We start from the raw sequence: 22,874 nt of genomic DNA on the forward strand, positions 1-22,874 counted from the left end.
CGGTGTGTCCATATAAATGGCCCACCCTGTAGATGACGGCTGGATTTTGGAGGCTAACAGAGACCTCCAGGGGGCAGCATTACTTCTGTGAGAATGCTTTTATGACGTGAAATGCCGAAGAAAAAGGGGACTACATGTCCCAGTGTAGTTTGCGGCCCACGCGGAGGGGTTCCATCTGTGTCGACCTTGGGCTTTGACGTTTAAAACATGGCGAATAAGGAGCCGAATGTAAGTGTTTGAAATGTGACTGGTTTTGAATGAAGACAGCATGATCTTTATTGTTGTGCGACATGTTTATCTGGCACTAATGTGACTGGTGACGAGGCTAAGTTAGTATGCTCCATCAGATTGAGCAGCTTTGCTAGTTTCGTTGTAGTTCACTAACAGCTCGGTTAGCAGCGACAACTGCTGTATGTGATCTAGTAGGCTTTACACGATACAGGTGAGGGCAGGAGATAGTGGGACAGGGCGACCTTTCGCTGTGAGGCAGATGTTTCACACTGTAGGCAATATCATGAGATTACATGTAGCTGACCTTCTGTTAGTAGAGTAACCTGAACTGGGCTATACAGGCAAACCTGCCGGCAAGCTACTGTTAGACCTTGTTTCTGCTTAAGGATAGCGGGTTTCTTCTCTACTACCACATATGGTTTTCAAGCATTCATCGTTTTTCTTAACTACCTAAACATGCCAATGCCAGCTAACAGTGGGCGGAAGGCAGTGATCCACCGTGGACAGGTCCCACATACATCACAGAGCTAACACAGACACAGCCAATATTCATGTCCACATCCATGTGTATGAATAACCCGGCTGGCATGCATGTGTTTAGGCTGTGGGAGGAGAACATGCGGACTCCACGCACAGAGCCTTAAGTTCAAATCCACAACCTTGGTACTGTGAGGTGATGGTGCTAACCACTGCACCATCATAGCTCCATCAGCTAAATGATAAATCAGAAAAATTAAGCTTTACACCTGACATAAACATAAACCGCACCAAGATACTGATTGTATTTTTGTTGTTGCACTCTCGCCACCACATACAAACACAAACTGCAGCGGTTCATCCAGCACCTGAGGGATCTGGCTGGTCGGATGTCCTCATCTGGTGGCAGAGGAGCCGGATTAGGAGTGAAACTGCTTCTTGGAGCTGGTGCATTGGCATATGGCATTAAAGAAGCCACCTACACAGGTAAACACAATGTGGGATTTTTAGACCATGCTTTAAATTTGTGGCAGCCTGGGTAATGCTATGGTTATTTACAGAAATAGATTCGAAGACCTGTTTAGAAACTTTAATGATGAATTTTGTTAATAACATGCTGTGTACTAGAACTGTACTACTGTACTTATTGATCGAGTTAAAGATGGTGACAAGGCAAGGTTTCACAACTTCAGTCATGCTAATATAGTGTGTGTGTGTGTGTGTGTGAGAGCAGTGGAGGGTGGTCACAGAGCCATCATCTTCAACAGGATCGGAGGGGTGCAGATGGACACAGTTCTGGCTGAAGGGCTACATTTCAGGTAGAGTTACAGCTAGTGTCAAGATAAATTTTAGATAAATTTATGTGAATCTATTAATGATACAGATTTTGCACTCAGCACAATTAAATGAAATCTCCCTGAATATTCCCCGAGAAACTGACTCTTAGTTCATTAAAAAAAACCAACTTTTTACTATTATTTTTGTGAGTCATTTTGCCTGATGACACCCAAAGCAGTTTCCAAACCACTTTTATGTTTGTTTGAGAGGTACATGATTAGGCAGAGTGAAGGATTCTGTGTGTGCAACTTACACAGATGTCCTTGTATGCAGTCCTCCAAAAAACCAACAGCTCGTAGCCCAGCAGCATTTGCTATGCATAGGTTAAATGCTGATTGATTGACAAGTGTACCTGAAAAGAAACGGACACCAGCTTTGACTGTAAAGGGGAGAAGTGCAGGAAAAAATGTGAAGAAGATGAGAAGCACACTCGGTTTACTTTAGCGCTTTAGGTTTGGACTTTGCTCTTCTTGGCTGGTTCTAGAGATTTTTGATGCTGCCCCCTGGTGACAGTAAATAGTTAGAGCATGTGACTACAAAGCTCTGTGTAGGCTCATGGCCCAGCTGTACTGATGCCTTTAGATCTTTGGTTTAAAGAACTACAAGAAAACCATTGGCTTTAGTACTGCCGTAGTGCAGGAGATGAGCCACAGCCAAACATGGCGGAAACTGTGTGGGTGGCCACAAATCGGCATGTGTTGGGTCCTATGGTATGTGTGTTGTTTTTCAGCCTCAGCCACTCATCTAATAATATAATATAATATAATATAATATAATATAATATAATATAATAAAGACATGAAATGGGCTGTGAGCTCTGTGGTGAGGTCAAGACATTACCTTTAAAAAAAGATTATGAATTAAGAATATTAAAGGTGATCACAGCACATGATATCTAAGTCATTTATAACTTAAATGTGAGTATGCTTCGAAATCTTGATCAGCTTTGCTATGACTTTCAAATCTTTTGTAGGATCCCTTGGTTCCAGTACCCTATCATCTACGATATCAGAGCTAAACCCAGAAAAATCTCCTCTTTGACTGGAAGCAAAGGTAACAAACATGGGGGGCTTTCTCACTCTCTCTCTGTCACACACTCTCTATCTCGATTCTTTATTTGTTATTTGTAATAGTGATCTAGCTCGTGCTTGAGACAGCTGCTGATGAATGTATCGATGTGCCAGTATAATAACTGAGGCGAAAGATTTGTTTTAAGTTCAGAGTTACAAAGGCGAATATAACAAAACTTGTTGGAGAGGTGGCAAAGAAACCATTCAGTCATTTTTGGTGTGTGCATGTTTGTTTGTAGATCTGCAGATGGTGAATATTGGAGTGCGGGTGTTGTCCAGACCCATGGCATCCAACTTGCCAGCCATGTACCAACGGCTGGGGAAGGACTACGATGAGAGAGTCCTCCCGTCTATTGTCAACGAGATCCTAAAGTCTGTGGTAGCAAAGTTCAATGCCTCCCAGCTCATCACACAGAGAGCACAGGTACTGCAGCACCTTCGCACTGCTGGGGGGGATTCATGTTTTTCCTGTTGGCCAGTTACTGTAATCAGCATTGATAAGTTGATCCAGAACAGTAACTATAATATTCAGCTGATTCGACTGTAGATTCAGTCGTTCCACTAAGCTGACACACAGTGCAGATCATACTTGTGTTGCTGTGTCTCGTTTAGGTGTCTCTGCTGGTGCGCAGGGAGCTATTTGAAAGGGCGAAAGACTTCAACATCATTCTCGATGATGTCGCCATTACTGAGCTGAGTTTCAGCAACCAATACACTGCTGCTGTGGAAGCTAAGCAAGTTGGTAAGGCTCAGTATACCACAGTGTTATCAAACAGTGAATCAGACTGCTCCAGTCTGTCATTAGCATCACTGGAGCAACAAACAGCGAAAATGCTGTTGCCATAGTTTTCATTATTGTCTCTGAAGTAAATGTGGCTGCTTGGGTTGCATTGACCACGCCTGTTGTCTTGTGTTTAGCTCAGCAAGAGGCCCAGAGGGCCCAGTTCTATGTGGAGAAAGCCAAACAAGATCAGCGACAGAAGATCATCCAGGCTGAAGGAGAGGCTGAAGCTGCTAAAATGGTAAGCAGACACTGACGTTGTCTCGGTGCAGTGTTAGCAGCAGTTATTACTGCACAACAAAATGCTGTTTTTCTGAGAAGCTGTTACATGTCAGCCAAGAAATAAAGTTGTTCTCTATTATGGGAGTGTCTTTTCCGTGCAAACTGGAAGTCGGGATGTTGTACCTGAAACCTCTACGGTTTCACACATGTATGTAACCCGAGTCAGACAGCAAAACAAGTGCTGAGAATGAACTGTGAGAAACGTAAATATCCATAGAGAACAATCAAAAGTAATCATTCTCTACCTTTCTTGTCATATTGTATGAATGTCGTTAATAATCTAAACACAAACTGTTTCCTTCAGCTCGGCCAAGCAGTGACTAAGAATCCTGGTTACCTGAAGCTGAGGAGAATCCGAGCGGCACAGAACATTGCTAAGACGGTCAGTACGCTCCTTCATTGCCTGTGGCTTCGTTTCTGTTTTGTCTTGACACTCAGTAAAATCCCAGAAATGCGTGCTCTGGCTTTTGAGTAATCAGCAGAATTCCTCCCCGAGGTGAAAATGTAGACTTTAACTCCCAACATTGGGAGGTGACTAATAATTGCTGTGTCTGCTTCCAGGTGGCATCGTCTCAGAACAAGGTGTATCTTAATGCTGACAGTTTGGTCCTAAACCTACAAGACCAGGCACTTTTTAACAAGTAGGTTTACCCACAGTCTCTGTCCCTCACAAACATACAGACCAACACACAAATGTCTGCATCGCTTCATTGTTTCATTTTATTACTCGGACCATGCACAGATTACCAGTTTTGTACCAGATTTCGCTGTCAGCTAATTTCCATCTGCATCACTTCAAAGGACGCTGCATCCTCTTTTAGTTTCCACTTGTCTTGACTGTGAACGATCGGAGGCTGAAGCTCAACTCCCACGTTCAGTTTTGTTGGCATCTGCACACAATCAGCAGACTGCACATGGCTCAGTAGTTACAAAGTGAAACAACACTTTACATTTCAGTGAGTAAAGCAGCCAGATCCCTGTGAACCTCCGTCTTAATCTACATCACTTTAACAGAAAGTATAAACAGTGTTTCTTTTCCTGTAAAATATCCTGCTGGCATCAACATAAATTCAATTGCAACATTATTGCCTTCACTAAATTCACTTTTATTAGTTTATAAAACAAAGCACAGTCTTTACTTTTTAGCTCATCCAGCTGAAGGACTTGTGCCATGTTGAGGCCTCCAGTGTCCATCTGTCCACAGTTCAGCTGCTGCTCTTCGTAGAGTCTTTTTAACATTTTAGCAAAACTTGCAGGTGACGATCACCTAATGGTTTCCCCCACAAACTGTGCTCAAAGTTGCTTTACGGGCGGTGACCTACGAATGATGAGGGAGCCGGATGAGCTTTTACATTATTAAACTTCTGGTCTTTATGTAACTTTTCAAAAACAAACCGTTCTAAACAAAAACCCCTCAAACACACCTCTCCACCAAAGCATGGCACTTTTTACCCCATCATCTGTGAAAGGCTATTGTGGTCACCAGTGTTGAAAATAGAAATTAGTTACTAATTACTGATTACTTCTCCAAGAGAGTAATCCTATTACTTTACTCATGACTTATTTTCAAAAGTACAGTGCATGGTCGTACTCTATATTATCCATCGTTGATCTTCACACGTCGCACGCTCGTACGTCATTGTCATGAGACACTCTCACAAACAAAATCGCGGTTTAGTAACGCAGCGTGCTTATGAGGAAGAAACAGTAATCTAATTACCGTATTTCCCGGACTACAGAGCGCACCTGAATATTAGCCGCACAAGCTAAAATCAGGGGAAAATCCTGTTTTGTACATACATTAGCCGCACCTGACTAAAAGCCGCAGGTGTTTCAATGTTGACTCATCATATGTAAGAGAATATGCACAAAGGGAATTGTCAGGAAAGAGATGGCTGTTTGGAGACACACCCCTTTTATTAATATTTTGAAAAACAAGTTATGGGTACATATTTGCATAACTTTTTAGGTATATGTACAAGTAGCGGTAATTACAAGTACGAAACATGTACTGTGCTTCATAAATGAGTAACAAATGTAGTACATAACAATAACCTACAGCACACCAGAAAAATAGATTCAGACTACCTTTTAGGCTCAGGTGCAGTGACACGGCTTTAACAAGAAGAAAAGTCAGTCATTCACCACCATCTTCCTCTTCTTCCTGCGCACTAAAACCACCAAAGTCCTCTTCTCCAGTGTCGGAAACGAACAGGCTCAGGATGGCTACGTCATCCACTCTCAGCTTCTTTCCTTTGTTGTCAGTGTCAGAGTCGAACACCCTCTGAAGGGCCGTGGCGGTGTCCTCCTCTCCATCATGCAGCAGTCCAGCCCTTCGAAATCCGTTGGTGATCGTGGATGTTTTCACACTTTTCCACGCTGTCAGATTCCACCGGTGGAGTTGAGCATAACTTGCTTTTCGCAAGTTTATCGCCGCTCGTCATCCACGCCTCCCGCTGAACGCGTAGCGCTACTTTGAAGTTTGTTTTTCGCGCTACTTGTACGGCACTACGTTGCCTGGCGGATGGGCATGTGACCAACATACCACTCTTGAACCCCGATACTGTGTGTCTGATCACATGCCCTTCCGCCAGGCAACGTAGTGCCGTACAACAGCGGAACAAACAAAACAAATCGTCTTACGATATGACAAAAATCATGGACAATCCATAGAAAAGCTGCACCTGACTAAAAGCCGCAGGGTTCAAAGCTTGTGCAAAAAGTAGCGGCTTATAGCCCGACAATTACAGTACCTTTTTGCAATAGTAATCCCTTACTCTACTCGCTACTTGAAATAAGTAATTGGATTACAGTAATGTTACTGCCCATCCCTGGTCGTAACCCAGGCAGGTGGGCAGCATGCACACTGAAGTTTGTAAATGCAATAACACACAATGACCTTGAACTCAGTTCGAGTCAACTTGACGAGAGGTCAGGACTGGCAGCAGTCATTAGTTTTATATAGTACCAAATAAAAACACAAACTACTTCCTCTGGAAAATGTATGAACACTCTTCAGTCTCTATTTTGTCCACAACACATAAGCAAGAAAACAGCTAACGGGCTTCACATCTGCATCGTATCTGAAACTCGTGCCTTTATTTTTGTAAATACAGATTTAGTTCAACTAAATTTAATAAGTGAAATGTTTAATATTTATTGCCTGTTCATCGCTAAAGGATCTGGTCTCTGCTCTGTGTTGCACTTTTCTTCTGACTCAGCTTTTTCAACAAGGTTGTTAAATTCCATTTCTACGTTTTACCACTGAGTTTATTTCCACTCCTGATAACATGAAATTTGAACAGTGTTGTGCTCGACAGCAGAGTTGTGACTCTGAGTTTAACTGTGTATAACACTGTACGCTAATGTGGTGTTCCCTTGTTTTTCAGTTTGACAATGGGTGCAAAGAAGTGATGAAGAGGACACGAGCTCTTGCAGAGGCTGTTGATTTTGCTTTGTGCTACTGGAAAAATCAACGTACATGACTGGAAACTTGATTTCTTTATGGTTTTTCTTGTTTTAATTCTCTCATGTGTCGGAGTGACTTTCATCAATGAGTTGTCTAGTGATACATAAAGGGGACGTTATTAAAATCCACATTGAATACGTCTAACAGATTTGTTGAAGAAAAGATCAAAATCCAGTTTTACCAGAGACTTTTGTGTTGAAGGATTTATGCAACAGTACATATGGATACTTAAGAAGATCAGAGACTTCTGTCAGGAGGAGCTCATTGGCCTAAAATGTCTCCAAGCCGCTTGTCTAGTTTGGCTGCCGATGTTCGTTTTACATGTTTTATCAATAAATGTTCCTGTTTCCTCTTTACAGCTATGACATGAGAATGTTAGCTCCATCTACACATGTGTGTGAGTTTATAATACAGCCACTGCTGCTAGCAGACCATCTTATGCATTAATAAAGTTTATTAGGAAAAGTTCTCATTTCTATTAGTTACACCGCTCTACTAACCAGCTGTCAAAGGTTAACTGCAGGGTTAAGACAGAGAGGCACACAACCGCTCATGCTCATAGTCACACCTGTGGCCAATTTAGGATTGCCAGAAAACGCAACTCATGCATGTGATGGGACTGTGAGAGGAAGTCAGAGAGAACCTACACAAGTGCTGGGACAACATGCAGGCTCCACAGATTTGACTACAACTGTTAAAGAAAAGGAAAATAAAGGAAAATGCAATATCAAACAGCCTACTGGAAGGTTTGTTGTAGGACAGCTTAATACGTAATATAATTGTATATACCAAAATACCCAAGCGCCAACAGGCTGTCTAGCTAGCGTTGGCTCCAGCCCGACCGCGACCCTGAGAAGTGGAAAAGTTCAATGGATGGATGTCTCCTGTGGTATTACTGACTGTTATTACTAGTTGGGACAGCTGGAGGCACTACACCAGTGCAGGATCTGGTGTGTTCTATGGATCTGTGTCAGCCTGCTGTGTGTGATTCCTGAGTCAGGTTTATGGCGTTTTGCCCTGACATCGCATGTGATGAAGGTGGGAGTATGCCCACCAGAGACCAGCAGTTTGCACATAGATCCAATCTGGAAATAGGTGACGCAATCATATACATGCTGCAGAGAGCATACTGCTTTCTAGATGTGCTCCAGAAGAAGGTTAAGGTTGCATTCACTGACCTTTCTTAAAGAAAGCTACTTTCTCCTTTCAGGTTTCCCATATAAAGCTAGAGCAGCAAGCGCTTCTGTCCATTTGGCCTCTTTAGAGTTTTGGTTTCAATCTTGAGAATGGTGTTTCTTTACTTTCTAGTAAGAGTGAGGTTTTGTTGTGGCCTTGGAGACCTTGACATTGAACCGCTTCCTTTTTCTGCTCCGATTTATTTTAATGGTGGAAGTTAATCGTGAATAAATTCCTACGATTTATTTGGAGGCTTAATCTGTGGTTTGCCCTGCTGGCACTTTTTAACTTCATGTGTCCTCTAGACTTTGCAGTAGAGGGAGTTATGGCAGCTTGGTTTAGTGCAAGGTAATTTCAGATGCAGCTTTTTAAAGAGCTCAACAACCATCACCATAAAGTACATCTGTGCAGTTTGTCACAAGTGTGTCTGCTAGCTCATGGACAGCTGCTCTATTTCCCAGTGATTGAGAAAAATGACACTGAGATGGAGGAAGCTGTAAGATGAATTATTTTCAAAGGTAAGGGCTGCTCAGGAAGTGAAACTTTATCATTTGAAAAAGCAAATCTTACATATAATGTTCTAATTTATTTTAGTTTATATTTGGATATTAGATCTATAAACAATGTGTTGCTGAATTGTTTTGTGGAAAAAAACATTCAAAACTTAAGTTTGTGCTATTGAAAGTTTGCATGAAAAAAAAAATGTTTTGCAGGCTAAACTAGTTTGCAGCACTGTGGTGAAGTTTTTCAGTGATGCTGTTAACAGGGTGTGTTGCTCCTGTTGGGTTACATCAGGTACTTTTTAGGATGTTTAAGGTAATGTGCTAAACTCTAAATCTTACACTAGCTTTATGCTAACTGGGATTGGAAATCAACCATGTGGCGACCCTCAAAGACCAGTGAATGTCAGTGAAAGAAAGAAGCTTTAGATTTCATTATGGTTTTGCTTTTTTCATTCAAAGGAAAAATCCATCCTTATGCTTCACAGTTGTGGGGCGGTTGATTCAACAGGCACAGCTGAAGTTGCTGACTCTCAGTAAGTTAACTGTGTTCAAAGCAGTTAGGTCAGTCCAGCTCCACTTTACACTGCAGCTCCACTCTGGGTTTCCCTGCAGCCTCTGCGGCGCCTCACTTCTCCCTCCCTCCCATGTTTGTCTCATCCGCCATTTCAAATAGGATTACAGCAATCCTGTGATGGTGGAAGAGGGAGAGGAGATTTGAGGAAGGAAGTAGAAATGTATCTGAAAATAGGGGCTGGAATTGTGAAGCAGTGATTAATGCATGCGCTGCTAGTTATGAGTAAAACTTTAACATCAGTGCAGTCAGCCAATGTAAATGTGTTAGTAGCAAATGCAGAACACTGATACCCATTTGTTACCTTTCAAAGTCAAAGTACAATTATATGCAGTAAATAAATAAATATAAAATATACACAGCCATCCTGTCTGGATCAAAGCTCATTTAAAATGGACTGAGGAAAAGTGGAAAACTGCTCTAAAGTCAGGAGAATAAAAATGTTTATTTCTATTTGGAAAACAGAATGGCTTTTTAGTAGAAAGGTCCAGGTGCTGAACTGGCATGTCTGTAGTGCAAACCTTTGAACAACTGAAAAAGGCCAATGGAGACCAGGGACTGCTGAACAGCTGCAGTGCTCTGAAAGATGAGAATGGGACAATATTCCCTCCCAAAGCCCAGCAGCTGCTCTCCTCAGGTCTGGGCTGGAACGAAAACTATTTTTAAACAAATATCTCAACTTTCTACTCCTTACATTTTCAAAACAGGCTCATTACTTTTACCAATTTGCGGAACAGCAACACATAAAAGTTAGTCCTGTTTGTATATGAATCATCAGGGGATGTCGCATAAAAGATGAGAGAGTCAGAACCGTGTTTTCAAAGTCAGGAAGTCAGGTGTTAAAGTGGGACTGTGTTTTGTTTTTTTTAACCCCTAGTAGAAGACGAGCGAGCATAAAGGGAGTCACGTTTTTTAACCATCAGGTAATTTTAAATGCAACATTTCTATCAGCAAACGGCAAAGCACCCACCCACCACTTTAATCACACTCAAGATCTTGTTCTGGCATATGACATAGAAACTGAACATTTAACAGTGTTTCCTGAAAACCCTCTTTGGTCTGATCATTTCCTAATAACATGTGAATTTACAAGAATGGATCACACAGCAGTGGGGAGTAGAGTTCATCACAGATGTCTTTCTCAAAGCGCTTTAACTCAGTTTAAGAATATATTTCAGCCACAGTTATCTTCTTCAATGCCTTGTACCAACACTACCTGAACACTACTCCAACAGAGGTTGATTATCTTGTTAATAATTTTACGTATGACACTGGATACTGTAGCTCCTGTGAACAATAGAGCTTTAAAATCAGAAGTACCTGACTCCCTGGCAGCTAAATCGTAAGCTGGAGAGAAAATGGCGTATCACAAATGTAGAAGATCATTTAGAAACACTTTGCTGCTTTATAAGAAAGCCCTTCGCAAAGCCAGAACATCTTACTATTCATCACTGATTGAAGAAAATAAGAACAACCCTAAGTTTCTCTTCATCGCTGTAGCCAGAGCGCTGTTGAGACAAACATCCTTTTAACATAAACTTGTAATGACTTCATGAACTTCTTCCCAGATATCATTTTCACCATTACCCTCCTAAGACCTGAACTCTTTCATGGCATGCATTTTTAATTTCTCTTTGCTGTTTGGGCTGATTGGGACCTGATGAATGCAAAAACAAAGAATTACCTGATTTTAGTTTCTGAGAAAAATGAGATCCACATATGAAGACATTCGTTTAAAACGTCGATAGAACAGTGGCAGTATGTCCTCATGAGTGGATATCAGAGCAAAATTTAGTATTTTGTTCTAGACAACCCAAAATGTGATGTCCACATATGTGGACGTCAGGTCCTAAGAGGTTAGAGACAAAATTACTCATAACCATCTCACAGACATAAAATTATGTACAGCTACTTTCAGTAGCGTTGATATTCATTTAGACTGTTTTCCTCCAGTTGATCTGAGTCAACTTCAGTAATTACGTCCTCCAAACCATCAATGTGTCTTTCAGACCCCATTCATACAAGACTGCTCATAAAAGTCCTACCATTAATGAAGTTTCAGTCCTAAATATGATCAGCCTATCTATAATAATTGTCTATGTACCACAGACCATGAAAGGTGGCAGTATTTAAACCATTACTTAAAAAGCTCCAAGCTTCTTTTTTTATCTCAAAAATCGTTGAAAGAGTGATTTTCAAACAGCTGACTGATCATCTGCAGAGGAATTGTCATGGTCCTGGGTGTGGTGACCCAGTGTTCATGTCTTTTTGAGTTTTGTTAATATTCCTTGGTTTTGTGTCAGTCATTGTTTTGGTTCTCTTTATTGTTTTTGTGCTTATGTTATAGTTTTTAGTCTTTAGGTTTCTGACTCCGTGTTCCAGGTGCCCTCTCTGTCTCTCCAAATCAGTCATGCCCCCCTGTTCCCAGCATTAAGGTTGTGTGTCTTCGTCCACGTCTGACTATTTGTTGTGCTTCCTGTTTTATTTTGATAGTCCTTGTCCTATGTTCAGGTCACGTCACGTATACCAAGTGTAAGATGCAGACAAGCCCTGCACAATTCAAGAAAAAAACTAGAGACCAGACAGAATCAGAGCTAAAAAACCCTCCTGTGTTATTTTTCTTCTTGAAAGCAGAGTCGGTTTTTATTGACATATTTGAATTATTATACATCACAGTGTGCCACGCTCTCTCTGCTGATGTGAGGAAATGGAGCTCACCCACCAGTCTTGGTCTTTCTCGCTTTCTGTTATCTATATGACAGTAATCATTGTATATTATTTATATAATATGTATTTGATGAAGCTTTCCAAAGGCTCATTAATAAGACAAAAGTATTTCTTATGTGATTTCTTGGTTAATCGATGGATTACTCTATAGCCCTAATTAAAATCAAACATTAATTACTCCGAAAGAAACATCAATTGCATCCTCCTTCATACCACCCACTGGTTAGAATGCTTGGTACTATTGTTTTCTCTATTTACATGATTGTGACTTGGAGGGGCACTCAGGTGGTCATTAGAAAAGGGTAGGTTGTGGCAGTAAAGACCAGCAACAATGATTTGTTGGTATTTAAAATGATCCAAGAAAACATTGCCCATATTATTATTTTTACATTGTCAACAGCAGCCAGACTGTTGATACAGGCCAGGTTGGCCCTATGGGCTGTTCAAGCCAAATTCTGAGCCAAGCATCTGCAGTCTCAGCAGAGATGGAGATCGACCACATTGGTTCTTCCAGGATTGCTGTGCCCACTGCAACCATCTGATCGCTCATATTTGGAATTTCTTCTCCACCTCCAAGACCTCTAGGATGTCTCTGATGAAAAGTGACACAGACGATATAAAAAGACAAAAGAATTTAACCGTGTGTTAAGGATCTCTCCTTTTGTTACATACTGGTTCATAGTTTGCTCTGTAATGTGTTCAAACATTACGTAACTTTAATTTAAAACTACGAAATGCGTTATTTCAGGTTCTTTCATTTGAGTTCTGAGGCCTGAGAGCAGCTCAGAAACAGCCCGTCCACCTGCTTCCGATTCGCTCCTGTCTTTGTCTGTTGCCCGACAGCGCGCACACTTTCATAAGCGGCTCTGCGTGATTGGCAGCTCTGTCAGCCACTCACATGGCGCAAAGCGTCAGTTTTACGTTAACTCCGGTTTGCTAACCAATCAGGACAAATGTTAAACATTCAAGACGCAATACGGACTCCAACACTCGCCATGTTGGTGAGGGAAGCCCCCGAAGCCCTCTGTGGGATTTTTAATGCAAGCTATCCTGATTACAGGACGGATTCAATCAGTGTAGCGTTCTTCTTCACTTTGTAGTTCCAGTATTAACGTCTTACTAGGATTATTGAATATTTCCTTTAATAGTAAAGAACCTACTACGCATTATGAAAATGTCCAAAAAAAAAAATGCAGCCCTGTCCACAGAGAATATTTTCATATTAATATGTTCACACTTTCTCCTCCTTTGGATCCATAACGCCTTTCCAATCCTGCCACCAAGCTTCCGTCCTCCCTCCTCTCCCTCCTCTCTATATCTCGCTACCTTGTCCAGCCTTTCTCTTTCCCATTCTTATACAGAAGTACTATAACTGGGAACAAATAGAAAGACAATAGAAGCAATAGTCAGTTACGAAAAAAACGAACATAAAATGCGATCTTGGCACATCTTGGCACGTAGGCTAAGCATATATAACAACCACTACACATACAATTGATACATGTAGTACTGAGAGAAACTGATTGCATTATTCCTTTAAAAAAAGTCAAAGAAAATCTTATTGCATGTTCACTTCCGAAGGATAATAATAATAATGATAATAATAATAATAATAATAATAATGATAATAATAATAATGATAATAATAATAATAATAATAATAATAATGATAATAATAATAATAATAATAATAATGATAATAATAATAATGATAATAATAATAATAATAATAATAATGATAATAATAATAATGATAATAATAATAATAATAATAATAATAATAATAGAAGTAGTGTAATATAGCATGATGACAGCTTTTTAAATGACACTGGAAATACTTTAGTACTTTTACTGAAGTAAAATCTAGGTGCCTGCCCATTATGCTGTTGGGGTATTTTACCTCAGCATCGCTCCTTTCAATACGCGTAATTAGGCGATGCTTCTTACACAACTGAACAGCAGATGTATGACAGTAAAATGGTCTGTATAGTAAAGCGTCGAAATTCTAATATAATTATATAAATCTACACATTTGCACTCCACTGACATGTCCTCAGGGACTCAATGGCTGCCGGCGATACCGGGCCCTCTGACCGCCACCAGTAGGCAACGGGTGAAGTGTCTTGCCCAAGGACACAATGACCGAGACTGCCAAGCCGGGGCTCGAACCGGCAACCTTCCGATTACAAGGCGAACTCCCAACTCTTGAGCCACGATATTGTAGTATGAAGTATAAAGTGCAGGCTCTAGCTTGTGAAATTGTTCAAGTTAAACATGCACTGTGTGTGTGTGCAACACAGCATGTGTGAGATTTATAGTGTATCAATGTCAGGACCCACACACACACTCACAAGGAGGGCTGGGTATTGTTTTCCCCTCGCCAATAGTAGGCTGGACATTGTCAAAGCCAAACCACCAATCACAGTTCGCTTCTGGACACCCTTCTCCGCCCACTGCTCTATAAAGAAGGGAGCTCCAGCTGGCGGACAAGCAGCTGACAGCGCAACGATTATCTTAACACAGCAGCTGGAATAATTACAATACGTTCATTTTTATTTTTTGCTATATTCTGACTGGATATTAATAATTTCCTTTTATATATCTAATATGGCAGACAGCCAGGTGGAAAGCAGCGGAGAACTGAGCACCAAGGTAAGGACAATAGAAGGAGACAGGGCACGATGCTTTTTCTAACTCTTGCTTCCATTTATAACTGTAACATGTTACTAATTTTTCTATTTTAAGCACAGTGCGTATGAAAAAGAAGACTACCAGTTTTCTAGATGATATTCATTATGACCTGCTTGTATGCACGAAATTCTAATATAAATCTACACATTTGTCATCCATTGACATATGTACTGAAGGATCGGAGCTAATGGATGAGGAATAAAGACGGGCTTATTAAGGTACTAGTTTTGGCACAGGGAACATTTCTAAGCTTCCTCGGTGGGCAGCTTAATACCGCCTCCCAGTTTCATTTAGAGTCAGACATGCAGAGATTGTAGGATGCCTGTCTGTCATTTCACAAACTACATATACGGCCGCTGTACTCGTCAATGCAGGTGTGTGTTCTGTGAGGGCTGTCCCGATCTGTCGCCAAACTCTCGGATAGTTGAGGGAACTGAACCGGCTGAGGCGCGCAGAACTATTACTTTTACTGTTTGGGGAACGTTTAGAAGTCGAAGCAGTGACCGAAAGCAAATAAAGACCTTCAGGGATGGAGGTAGGATAGCAGAGTGGGTTATCTCCCGCCCGGCACCGAGTGTTTCCATTCACGACCGCGGGACTATCACAGAGCCACATCTAGTCTTGTTAAACTACTGTTTTGGTTTAACATAGTAAATATCGGCTTCATTGTTAGTGCTTCTGATACGTATTCGTGTAATCATTCACAAAAGCAAATGGTAGTTCCGCTGCGGTGAAACGGCGTGGACACGCATGTTTCTAACTGTCCAGCTCTGTGTTGTCTGTAACTCCAGTGACGCGATCGAGCAATAATCTGAGTTTATGCATGTGGAGCTCCACCTCACTGCTACTGTGGCCCTCAGCGGAGCTGGGAGCGTGTCGTCACGGTGGAGGCAGGCTGCTGTGCCCGACCCTCGGGCCTCTCTTCTTCTTTAACCGAGTTTTCTTTAATGTCTCAGTTTCCTCGCGCCTCGTGTACCCGCTGGTACTGTAGTACTGAGTGATGCCGAGGGGACGCTGGTGGTTTCTGCTCAGTTTGTTTCCGAGCAGCTCCATTTCAAACAAAGGCTGACAGCGAGCGACGCGGCGCAGGGTGTTCTACAGGTACACGCTAATTCAAACAGCTGGCGCGCGAGCCGTGCCCGTGAAGCTGTGCATGTCTGTCTGCAAGCCGACTCGCGCGCGCTCCACGAGGGGTGGAAGCCTTCCTTTCGTCTAACCAGGTGCCATTCTAGGTTCAAACTCTTAGGGGGGCTCAGCTCCCAATCATAATGTGCTGTTCATAATATGCTCTTTGCAAATGTAATCAGCCCTTCTTACATCAGCAGACCTCAGGTCAATTGAATAATCATTACACCTTCAAAAGCAGCCTAATTAGTTGGATAACCTAGTGTAGTGTCTAAGAATAATTCAGAGTAAGTAGAAATTTCAGTCTAATCCACTCGTTTTAATGTGGAGCCTTTAGTTATCAAACCCAAGGCAAAGGCTCAGTGTTTTAAGAACTATTTATGGCAATCAGATAAGATGAGAGACATGGAGATTATTTCAGTCTCTTAACCACACAGAGGCAGTCCAACAACTCATCAAGCACTTAAACTAGCACACAGACACTGGAAAACCACTCCAAAGACCTGGAGTGGCAGGGTGCAAACGCGCGTTTTATTATGCAAACTCAGCACAGAGCATCATGTACCCCAATTTCACGAGTGAAGAATAGATTTGTAGTCCTGTTCAGCCATGTTTAGAAGGAATCCTGTGAAATGCTGCATTCATGTAAATATGCTCTGTTTAGAGCGTGCTACTGGAAAGCAGAGTGAGCGTTCATGAAAGGCACCGAAAACTACTTTGTTAAAAATAACTTTTGTTTTTCCAGCCAACTGCAACTTAAAGCGTCGAAGCACTGTGTTTGTAAACGATAACTGGCATCCCATTTCCACAGAGGTGAGGACAGGAGGGAAAAACCCGAGAGGTTTTGCGCTCATACTGACAAAAATATTCACTTTGAGTATTTGTTTTCTATTTGTTTTAGGCATAGATAAATAATGATGATGCGGTAATTAGTCTTTTGTCTAATCTTTTGGTTTGTGGTGATGAGAGGCTTTCTCTGTGGTGTTTCCTTATTATTTTGAGGAAAGCTGAAATGTGGAGATCACGGTTGTTGTTTTCAAGGCAAACTGCCATGGCTGCCATACCCTCTGTGTAGGTGACTTAATGAAATTGTACTTCAGATACTTCATTATCTGACAGTTTGTATCACTATTGGAATTTTATATAAAGTCACCCAGCTGTACAGCTAAAAAAAAAAAAAAAATTAATAAATTTTTGATTTGCTTTTTCTCATTGCTTTTTTATTCCTAGTATTTTTTTTGTTGTTTGTTTTTTTGTTTCTACACAAAAACAAAGAACTATATTGAGAACATGCATCTTAGGTCATACAAATGCCTACTAAACCAGTTAAAACCATGTGAAATGGTCATTTTATTTTGTTTTAATTCATCATGGCATGACTTTGCAGAGAAATTGCAAAAGGCAGTCTTCCTTCAGTGGAAGGATAAGATGATGTGGTTTAAAAATGCCATGTGGCTGCTTTCCTCCTCCACTTTCATGGCATGTATGTTTTTTGTTTCTGGACTATGATGAGCAAACCTGGATGCAGCTGGAGAAGCTTCAGCTTAAGTGGTTATTGTTGGCATTACTGTGATTCTTATAGGAGGTGCGCTGATTTGGTGAGTAAATAATTTACTTTTTCTGCCTTCTTGCAGTGTCAGGTTTATAAACTTGCTAGCCAGTGTTAGCCTAGCCTTGTAGCATGCTGCCGCCTCTCGGCTTCTGTTGGTTAAAAAAACATAAACCCTGCAGCTTTAACTTTTTCGTTTACATTTCTCTCAGTGAAACTAACTGTTGTTGATTCGAAATGGGAAAGGTGAGCTTATAAATCATTAGATAAGAGACTAGACGTTTTCGCAGCTCTTGACAAGACACAAATGAACAACTACAGGCCGATCTCAAATCTCCCGTTTTTAAGTAAGATCATTGAAAAGCAGTTTCTCAACAGCTCAGTTACTTCTTAAAACAGAATAATTGCTACGATGCCTTCCAGTCAGGTTTTAGACAGAACCACAGCACTGAAACCGCTCTGACCAAAGTGTTTAATGACATATGTCTGAATACAGACAGTGGAAAAATGTCAGTCCTAGTTTTACTGGATCTCAGTGCAGCATTTGATACAGTTGACCACAACATATTACTCAAACGACTGGAGAACTGGACAGGTCTTTCAGGAACTGTACTAAACTGGTTCAAAACATACGTAGAAAACAGGAAATACTTTGTATCAATAGGTAACTTCACATCTGAGCAGACAAGTATCACATGTGGAGTTCCCCAAGGTTCCATCTTGGGACCCCTTCTGTTTAACATCTACATGCTCCCACTGGCACAGATTATAAACAACAACAAAATAAACTATCACAGCTATGCAGATGACACACAAATATATATCACAATGTCACCAGGAGACCGAGGCCCTGTACAGGCTCTTGGTAAATGTATTGAGGAAATCAATGACTGGTTGTGCCACAATTTTCTCCAGCTAAACAAAAACAAAACTGAGGTAATAGTCTTTGGCGCCAAAGAAAAACGATTACAGGTCACCAGAGAACTTCAATCTATACATCTAAAAACCACAAACCAGGCGAGAAATTTGGGTGTAGTGATGGATGCAGACCTAAACTTAGAAAAACACATTAAGACAATAACAAAGTCAGCTTACTATCACCTCAAGAATATATCAAGGATAAAAGATCTGATGTCTCAACAGGACCTGGAAAAACTAGTCCATGCATTCATCTTTAGTAGGCTTGATTACTGTAACAGCATCTTTACAGGTCTACCTAAAAAATCAGTCAGACAACTACAGCTCATTCAGAACTCTGCTGCTCGAGTCCTCACTAAGACCAAAAAAGTGGACCACATCAGTCCAGCTCTGAGGTCCTTACACTGGCTGCCTGTCCGTCAGAGGATAGACTTTAAAGTTCTGATGCTGGCCTATAAAGCTCTGAATGGTTTAGGACCAAAATACATCAATGACCTCCTGACCCAGTATGAACCATCCAGATCCCTCAGGTCATCTGGATCCGGTCTTTTATCAGTTCCCAGAGTCAGAACCAGACACGGAGAAGCTGCATTCAGCTTTTATGCTCCTTATATCTGGAACAAACTCCCAGAAAGCCTCAGATCAGCTGAAACACTCAGTTTATTTAAATCCAGGTTGAAGACTCACCTATTCTCAGCTGCATTTGAATAAAGCACCAAATCCACACTTTAAGCTTAAATTTCAAAACTTATATTTAACTACTGATTTTATCTACTGTTCTGATTTTATCTGTTTTGATTTTATATACTGTTGTTTGTTTGTTTGTTAATTAGTTAGTTAGTTTATTTGCTTGTTTTATTCAATTTTAAATCATGCTTTTTATTTGTTCTCGTTTCTAATGTCTCTGTAAAGCACTTTGAATCACCTTGTTGTTGAATTGTGCTATACAAATAAACTTGCCTTGCCTTGCCTCTTAGCAGCGTTGTCATGTTTTCACCTCACACAAACTGTTAGGTGGCAAAAGCACAATAATTTACAAGCATGTATTCAAACTCCTGCATTTGTTTTAATGCTTTATGGCTACATCTGCGGCATCTGTGAATGTCAAATCTAGCCATTCTTTATCAACATAAACAAACTGCTTTTACATTACTGCTTTTACAGTTCCCATTTCTGTATAGCTGTATATCTCAGATTCTGTAAAGTTATTTATTTCATATTCTGTATAGTTTTTCATATTTATATCCTGTTCATAGCCTGTACATAGCTTGTACTCACTACAGCCTTTACATACTTAGTTATAGAATATTCACAACATACTTCATACCGTGTACATTATAACATACCATAATAGACCCATTTCTGTAGTATACTTACATATCTATACTATTGCTAATATATATTGTAATATATCTATATCACTAAAGCACTTCTGGATGGATGCAAACTGCATTTCGTTGCCCTGTACCTGTGCATGTGCAATGACAATAAAGTTGAATTCTATTCTATTCTATTTAACTAGCAACATTTCTGCTTAGTTACATTTTTAAAAAAGTAGTCTTAATACCATTACTTTTTACTAAAAACTGTATTCGTATACAAGTTTTGTTGTGAAAGTCAAATTTAAGACATCCAGAAACATTTTGGGGTAGCCTGTGTTAGATATAAACACAGCCACAAGTTTTATCTGGTCATCTTGCTTATTAGAAACTGTAACAAGAAACTGTAACAAGTAACAACTTTAACAACATTAAGTTCTATGTTGTAAACAACAGAACTTTATGTTGTAAGTTATCTATGGTTGCACAGCCATTAGGCATCTAATCTGCTTCTGAATAATTTGCTGGTTTTTATTCTTGTTTTCTTTCTTTCTTTTTTCTTTTTACTTTGTCAGAGATTTCTCAGAGAGTTTGCAGAATTGTCGTTTAATGATTGCCCACATTACACTGAACTCTTGCAAGTCTAGAAAAGGAGCTGTTGGACAGACATCAGTTGAGTGGTAAGTATTTTTTGTTTTCCAGTAGATTAGTAATATTCAGTGTCATCTATATCAATCATGCTAAATGTTTAATCATACTTTAGACCAACCTGTTTTACTCCTCTAATTTATTCTTTGGCTTTGGGAAATTGTTTCTTTACCAAGCTTTTCGTGCTTTCTGTTATTAGTCCTCAGATATGACTGCATTATGCTGTTGTCCTCAGACGCATTAAAGCAGGACTTTGTGTACATTTCATTAGACATGTTGTGTAAGTAAATACAAACAACAGTTTGGGCTGCATTTCTTGAAAGATTATATCTCACAAACTTAGTTTAGAGGTACCACAATGTCTGTACAGTATATAGCGAAGTCTGAACGTTTGAGCTATCAACTCAACTGAGTTGGATCAGGTGGTGGGGGAGGATGCTGGACAGACCTGTCACACCCAAGCATATAGGCTGCACATGGGATGCCTGCCAGAAGCCCCAGTTCAGGAGATCTTAATATCCCAGTTCAACAGTTTCCAAGGGAGGGTGGGGACATTGAGTCAAAATGGACAATGTTCTGCACCTCCATAGCTGATGCTGCTGCAGCAAGGAGCTGCGGCCGGTAGGTGGTTGGTGCCTGTCGTGGTGGTAATCTCAGAAGGGAGGCATCAAGCTGAAGGAAGAGTCCTACCAGCCTTGGTTAGCCAGGTGGTGGCCTCCGCCTCGCAATGGAGCAGTTCACAGCTGAGTGTGAAGTGGCGGGAATGAGAATCAGCACCTCCAGATCTGTGGCCATGGTCCTCAGCTGGAAAAGGGTGGAGCGTCCACTCTGGCTAAAGGACGAGTTGCTGCCCCAAATGGAAGAGTTTAGGTATCTTGGGGTCTTGTTCACAAATGAGCAGAGAGAAGAACAAAAGATTGGCAGATGGATTGGGGCCACAGCTGCAATCATCCTCAGAGTAGAGCTGCTACTCCTCCACATCGAAAGGAGCCAGTCGAGGTGGTTTGGGCGTGTCCCACCGGGAGGAGGCCCCAGAGCAGACCCAGGACATGCGGTCTGGGGGTTCTCTGCTTAGGCCCCTGCCCCCGCGACCCAGCTGTGGATAAGTGGAAGAAAATGGATGGATGGCATAATTGGTTATATCAAATTGACGGCATTTTTTGAAAACAGTGTAATAATGTAACTTGATTGTCTAAAATGCAGAAAAAATGTTTTAAGAGCAAATATAACTTGGTGTTCTAAAGAATGGGCAGTGCGGTGATTAGTTCGATTCCGCCACCTGGCCAGGGCCTTTCTGTGTGGAGTTTGCATGGTCGTGTTGGCGTGGGTTCTCTTCAGGTACTCCGGACTATCCCACGACCAAAGACATGTGGTTAGGTCAATTGGTTATTCGAAAGTGCAAGTGGGTGTGAATCAGAGTGTAAATGGTTGCCTGTCTCATGTGTTGTGACAGACTGGCGACATGTCCAGGGTGTACCCTGCCTCTCTATGGTAGCTGGGATTATCTCCAGCCTCCCGCCGCCAACCAGAAAAGGATAAGCGGAAGAGAATGAATGAGTTCTAAAGAATATGATTGTTTCCTTGCAGAACGCAAGGAGAGATGAGTCCTCCGTCACAGATGGTGTGGTCAGTGAAGATGGTCACCTGCATCTTCAAGGTCATTGGATCTCCAACCCACATCCACTGCCACTGTACGGGGATGTTGGGACAATGTTAAAGACTTTCTTCAGGCACTTATATTTGAATCACCTAAATCTATGACAGTCATTTTGAAAGTAATGCCAGGACCTTCACATCCTTAAAGTATTACAAGCTTGTGTGTTTAAATGCACAACAAATGTGGTGTTAGAGCTACAGACTACACTGAACATTTGATAGATAGACAGAAATTGAAACTAGGACTTTGTTTCATTATACGGTTATTAAAGCTTTAAATTGTGTAACAAATATGAAATTTACATTTGGTAATATTTAAAATAAAATTCAATAACACAGGCTACTATAGCGGCAGTATACTTGTTTGTTGTTCAGCAGAACAGTGTCCAGTATGTTGGCTGATATACTTTTTTGCGTTTGAAAATAAAAGTTGGGCTGATTTTAACTACATTACGAGAAGTGTTTTTAATTATACTGACAGTGTTTATATCTGAGTGTTGTTGAACTAGAAATCTCTTAAACTCAAGGAATATAAAAAGCAATGTGATTTTAGTTGCATTCAGTTTGTATGTAGACAAATTAAAAATAGTAACTTACCACAATTTTTTTTTTTTTCAGAAGTTTTTTTTTTTAATATAATTGATCTTGAAATGTTTGTCATTGACCAAACATTTACTATTGTTCAGAAAATCCAAGATATTCTTAGTGCTGTGTACTCACAATGAAGAAGCTGTCCTAAGTTGGTGATCTTAAGTACGCTTATTTCTTTTTTGAGGCAACGAGCTTGCATATTTTTTTTTTTTAAAACTTTGTAAGAACTAATTATGACCAATGTACTCATAAT

The 22,874-nt window shown here is 40.7% G+C and overlaps 1 protein-coding gene across 1 annotated transcript; it reads left to right on the forward strand.

Annotated features, from left to right (window-relative positions):
• The first annotated feature begins 152 nt into the window (after nucleotides 1-152).
• On the forward strand, nucleotides 153-7,867 carry LOC146614782 (prohibitin-2-like). Its single transcript, XM_085375500.1, has 10 exons — nucleotides 153-228; nucleotides 1,062-1,194; nucleotides 1,442-1,526; nucleotides 2,519-2,598; nucleotides 2,855-3,039; nucleotides 3,228-3,357; nucleotides 3,534-3,637; nucleotides 3,983-4,060; nucleotides 4,240-4,319; nucleotides 7,068-7,867. The coding sequence occupies exons 1-10, from the start codon at nucleotides 208-210 to the stop codon at nucleotides 7,090-7,092; spliced, it is 921 nt and encodes a 306-aa protein (XP_085231626.1). The 5' UTR covers nucleotides 153-207; the 3' UTR covers nucleotides 7,093-7,867.
• The last annotated feature ends 15,007 nt before the right edge of the window (nucleotides 7,868-22,874 follow it).

The sequence above is a fragment of the Diplotaxodon limnothrissa genome, linkage group LG17, assembly GCF_057381915.1.
Source record: "Diplotaxodon limnothrissa isolate DT_005_m linkage group LG17, D_limnothrissa_male_GT1.1, whole genome shotgun sequence".
Lineage (NCBI taxonomy): Eukaryota > Metazoa > Chordata > Actinopteri > Cichliformes > Cichlidae > Diplotaxodon > Diplotaxodon limnothrissa.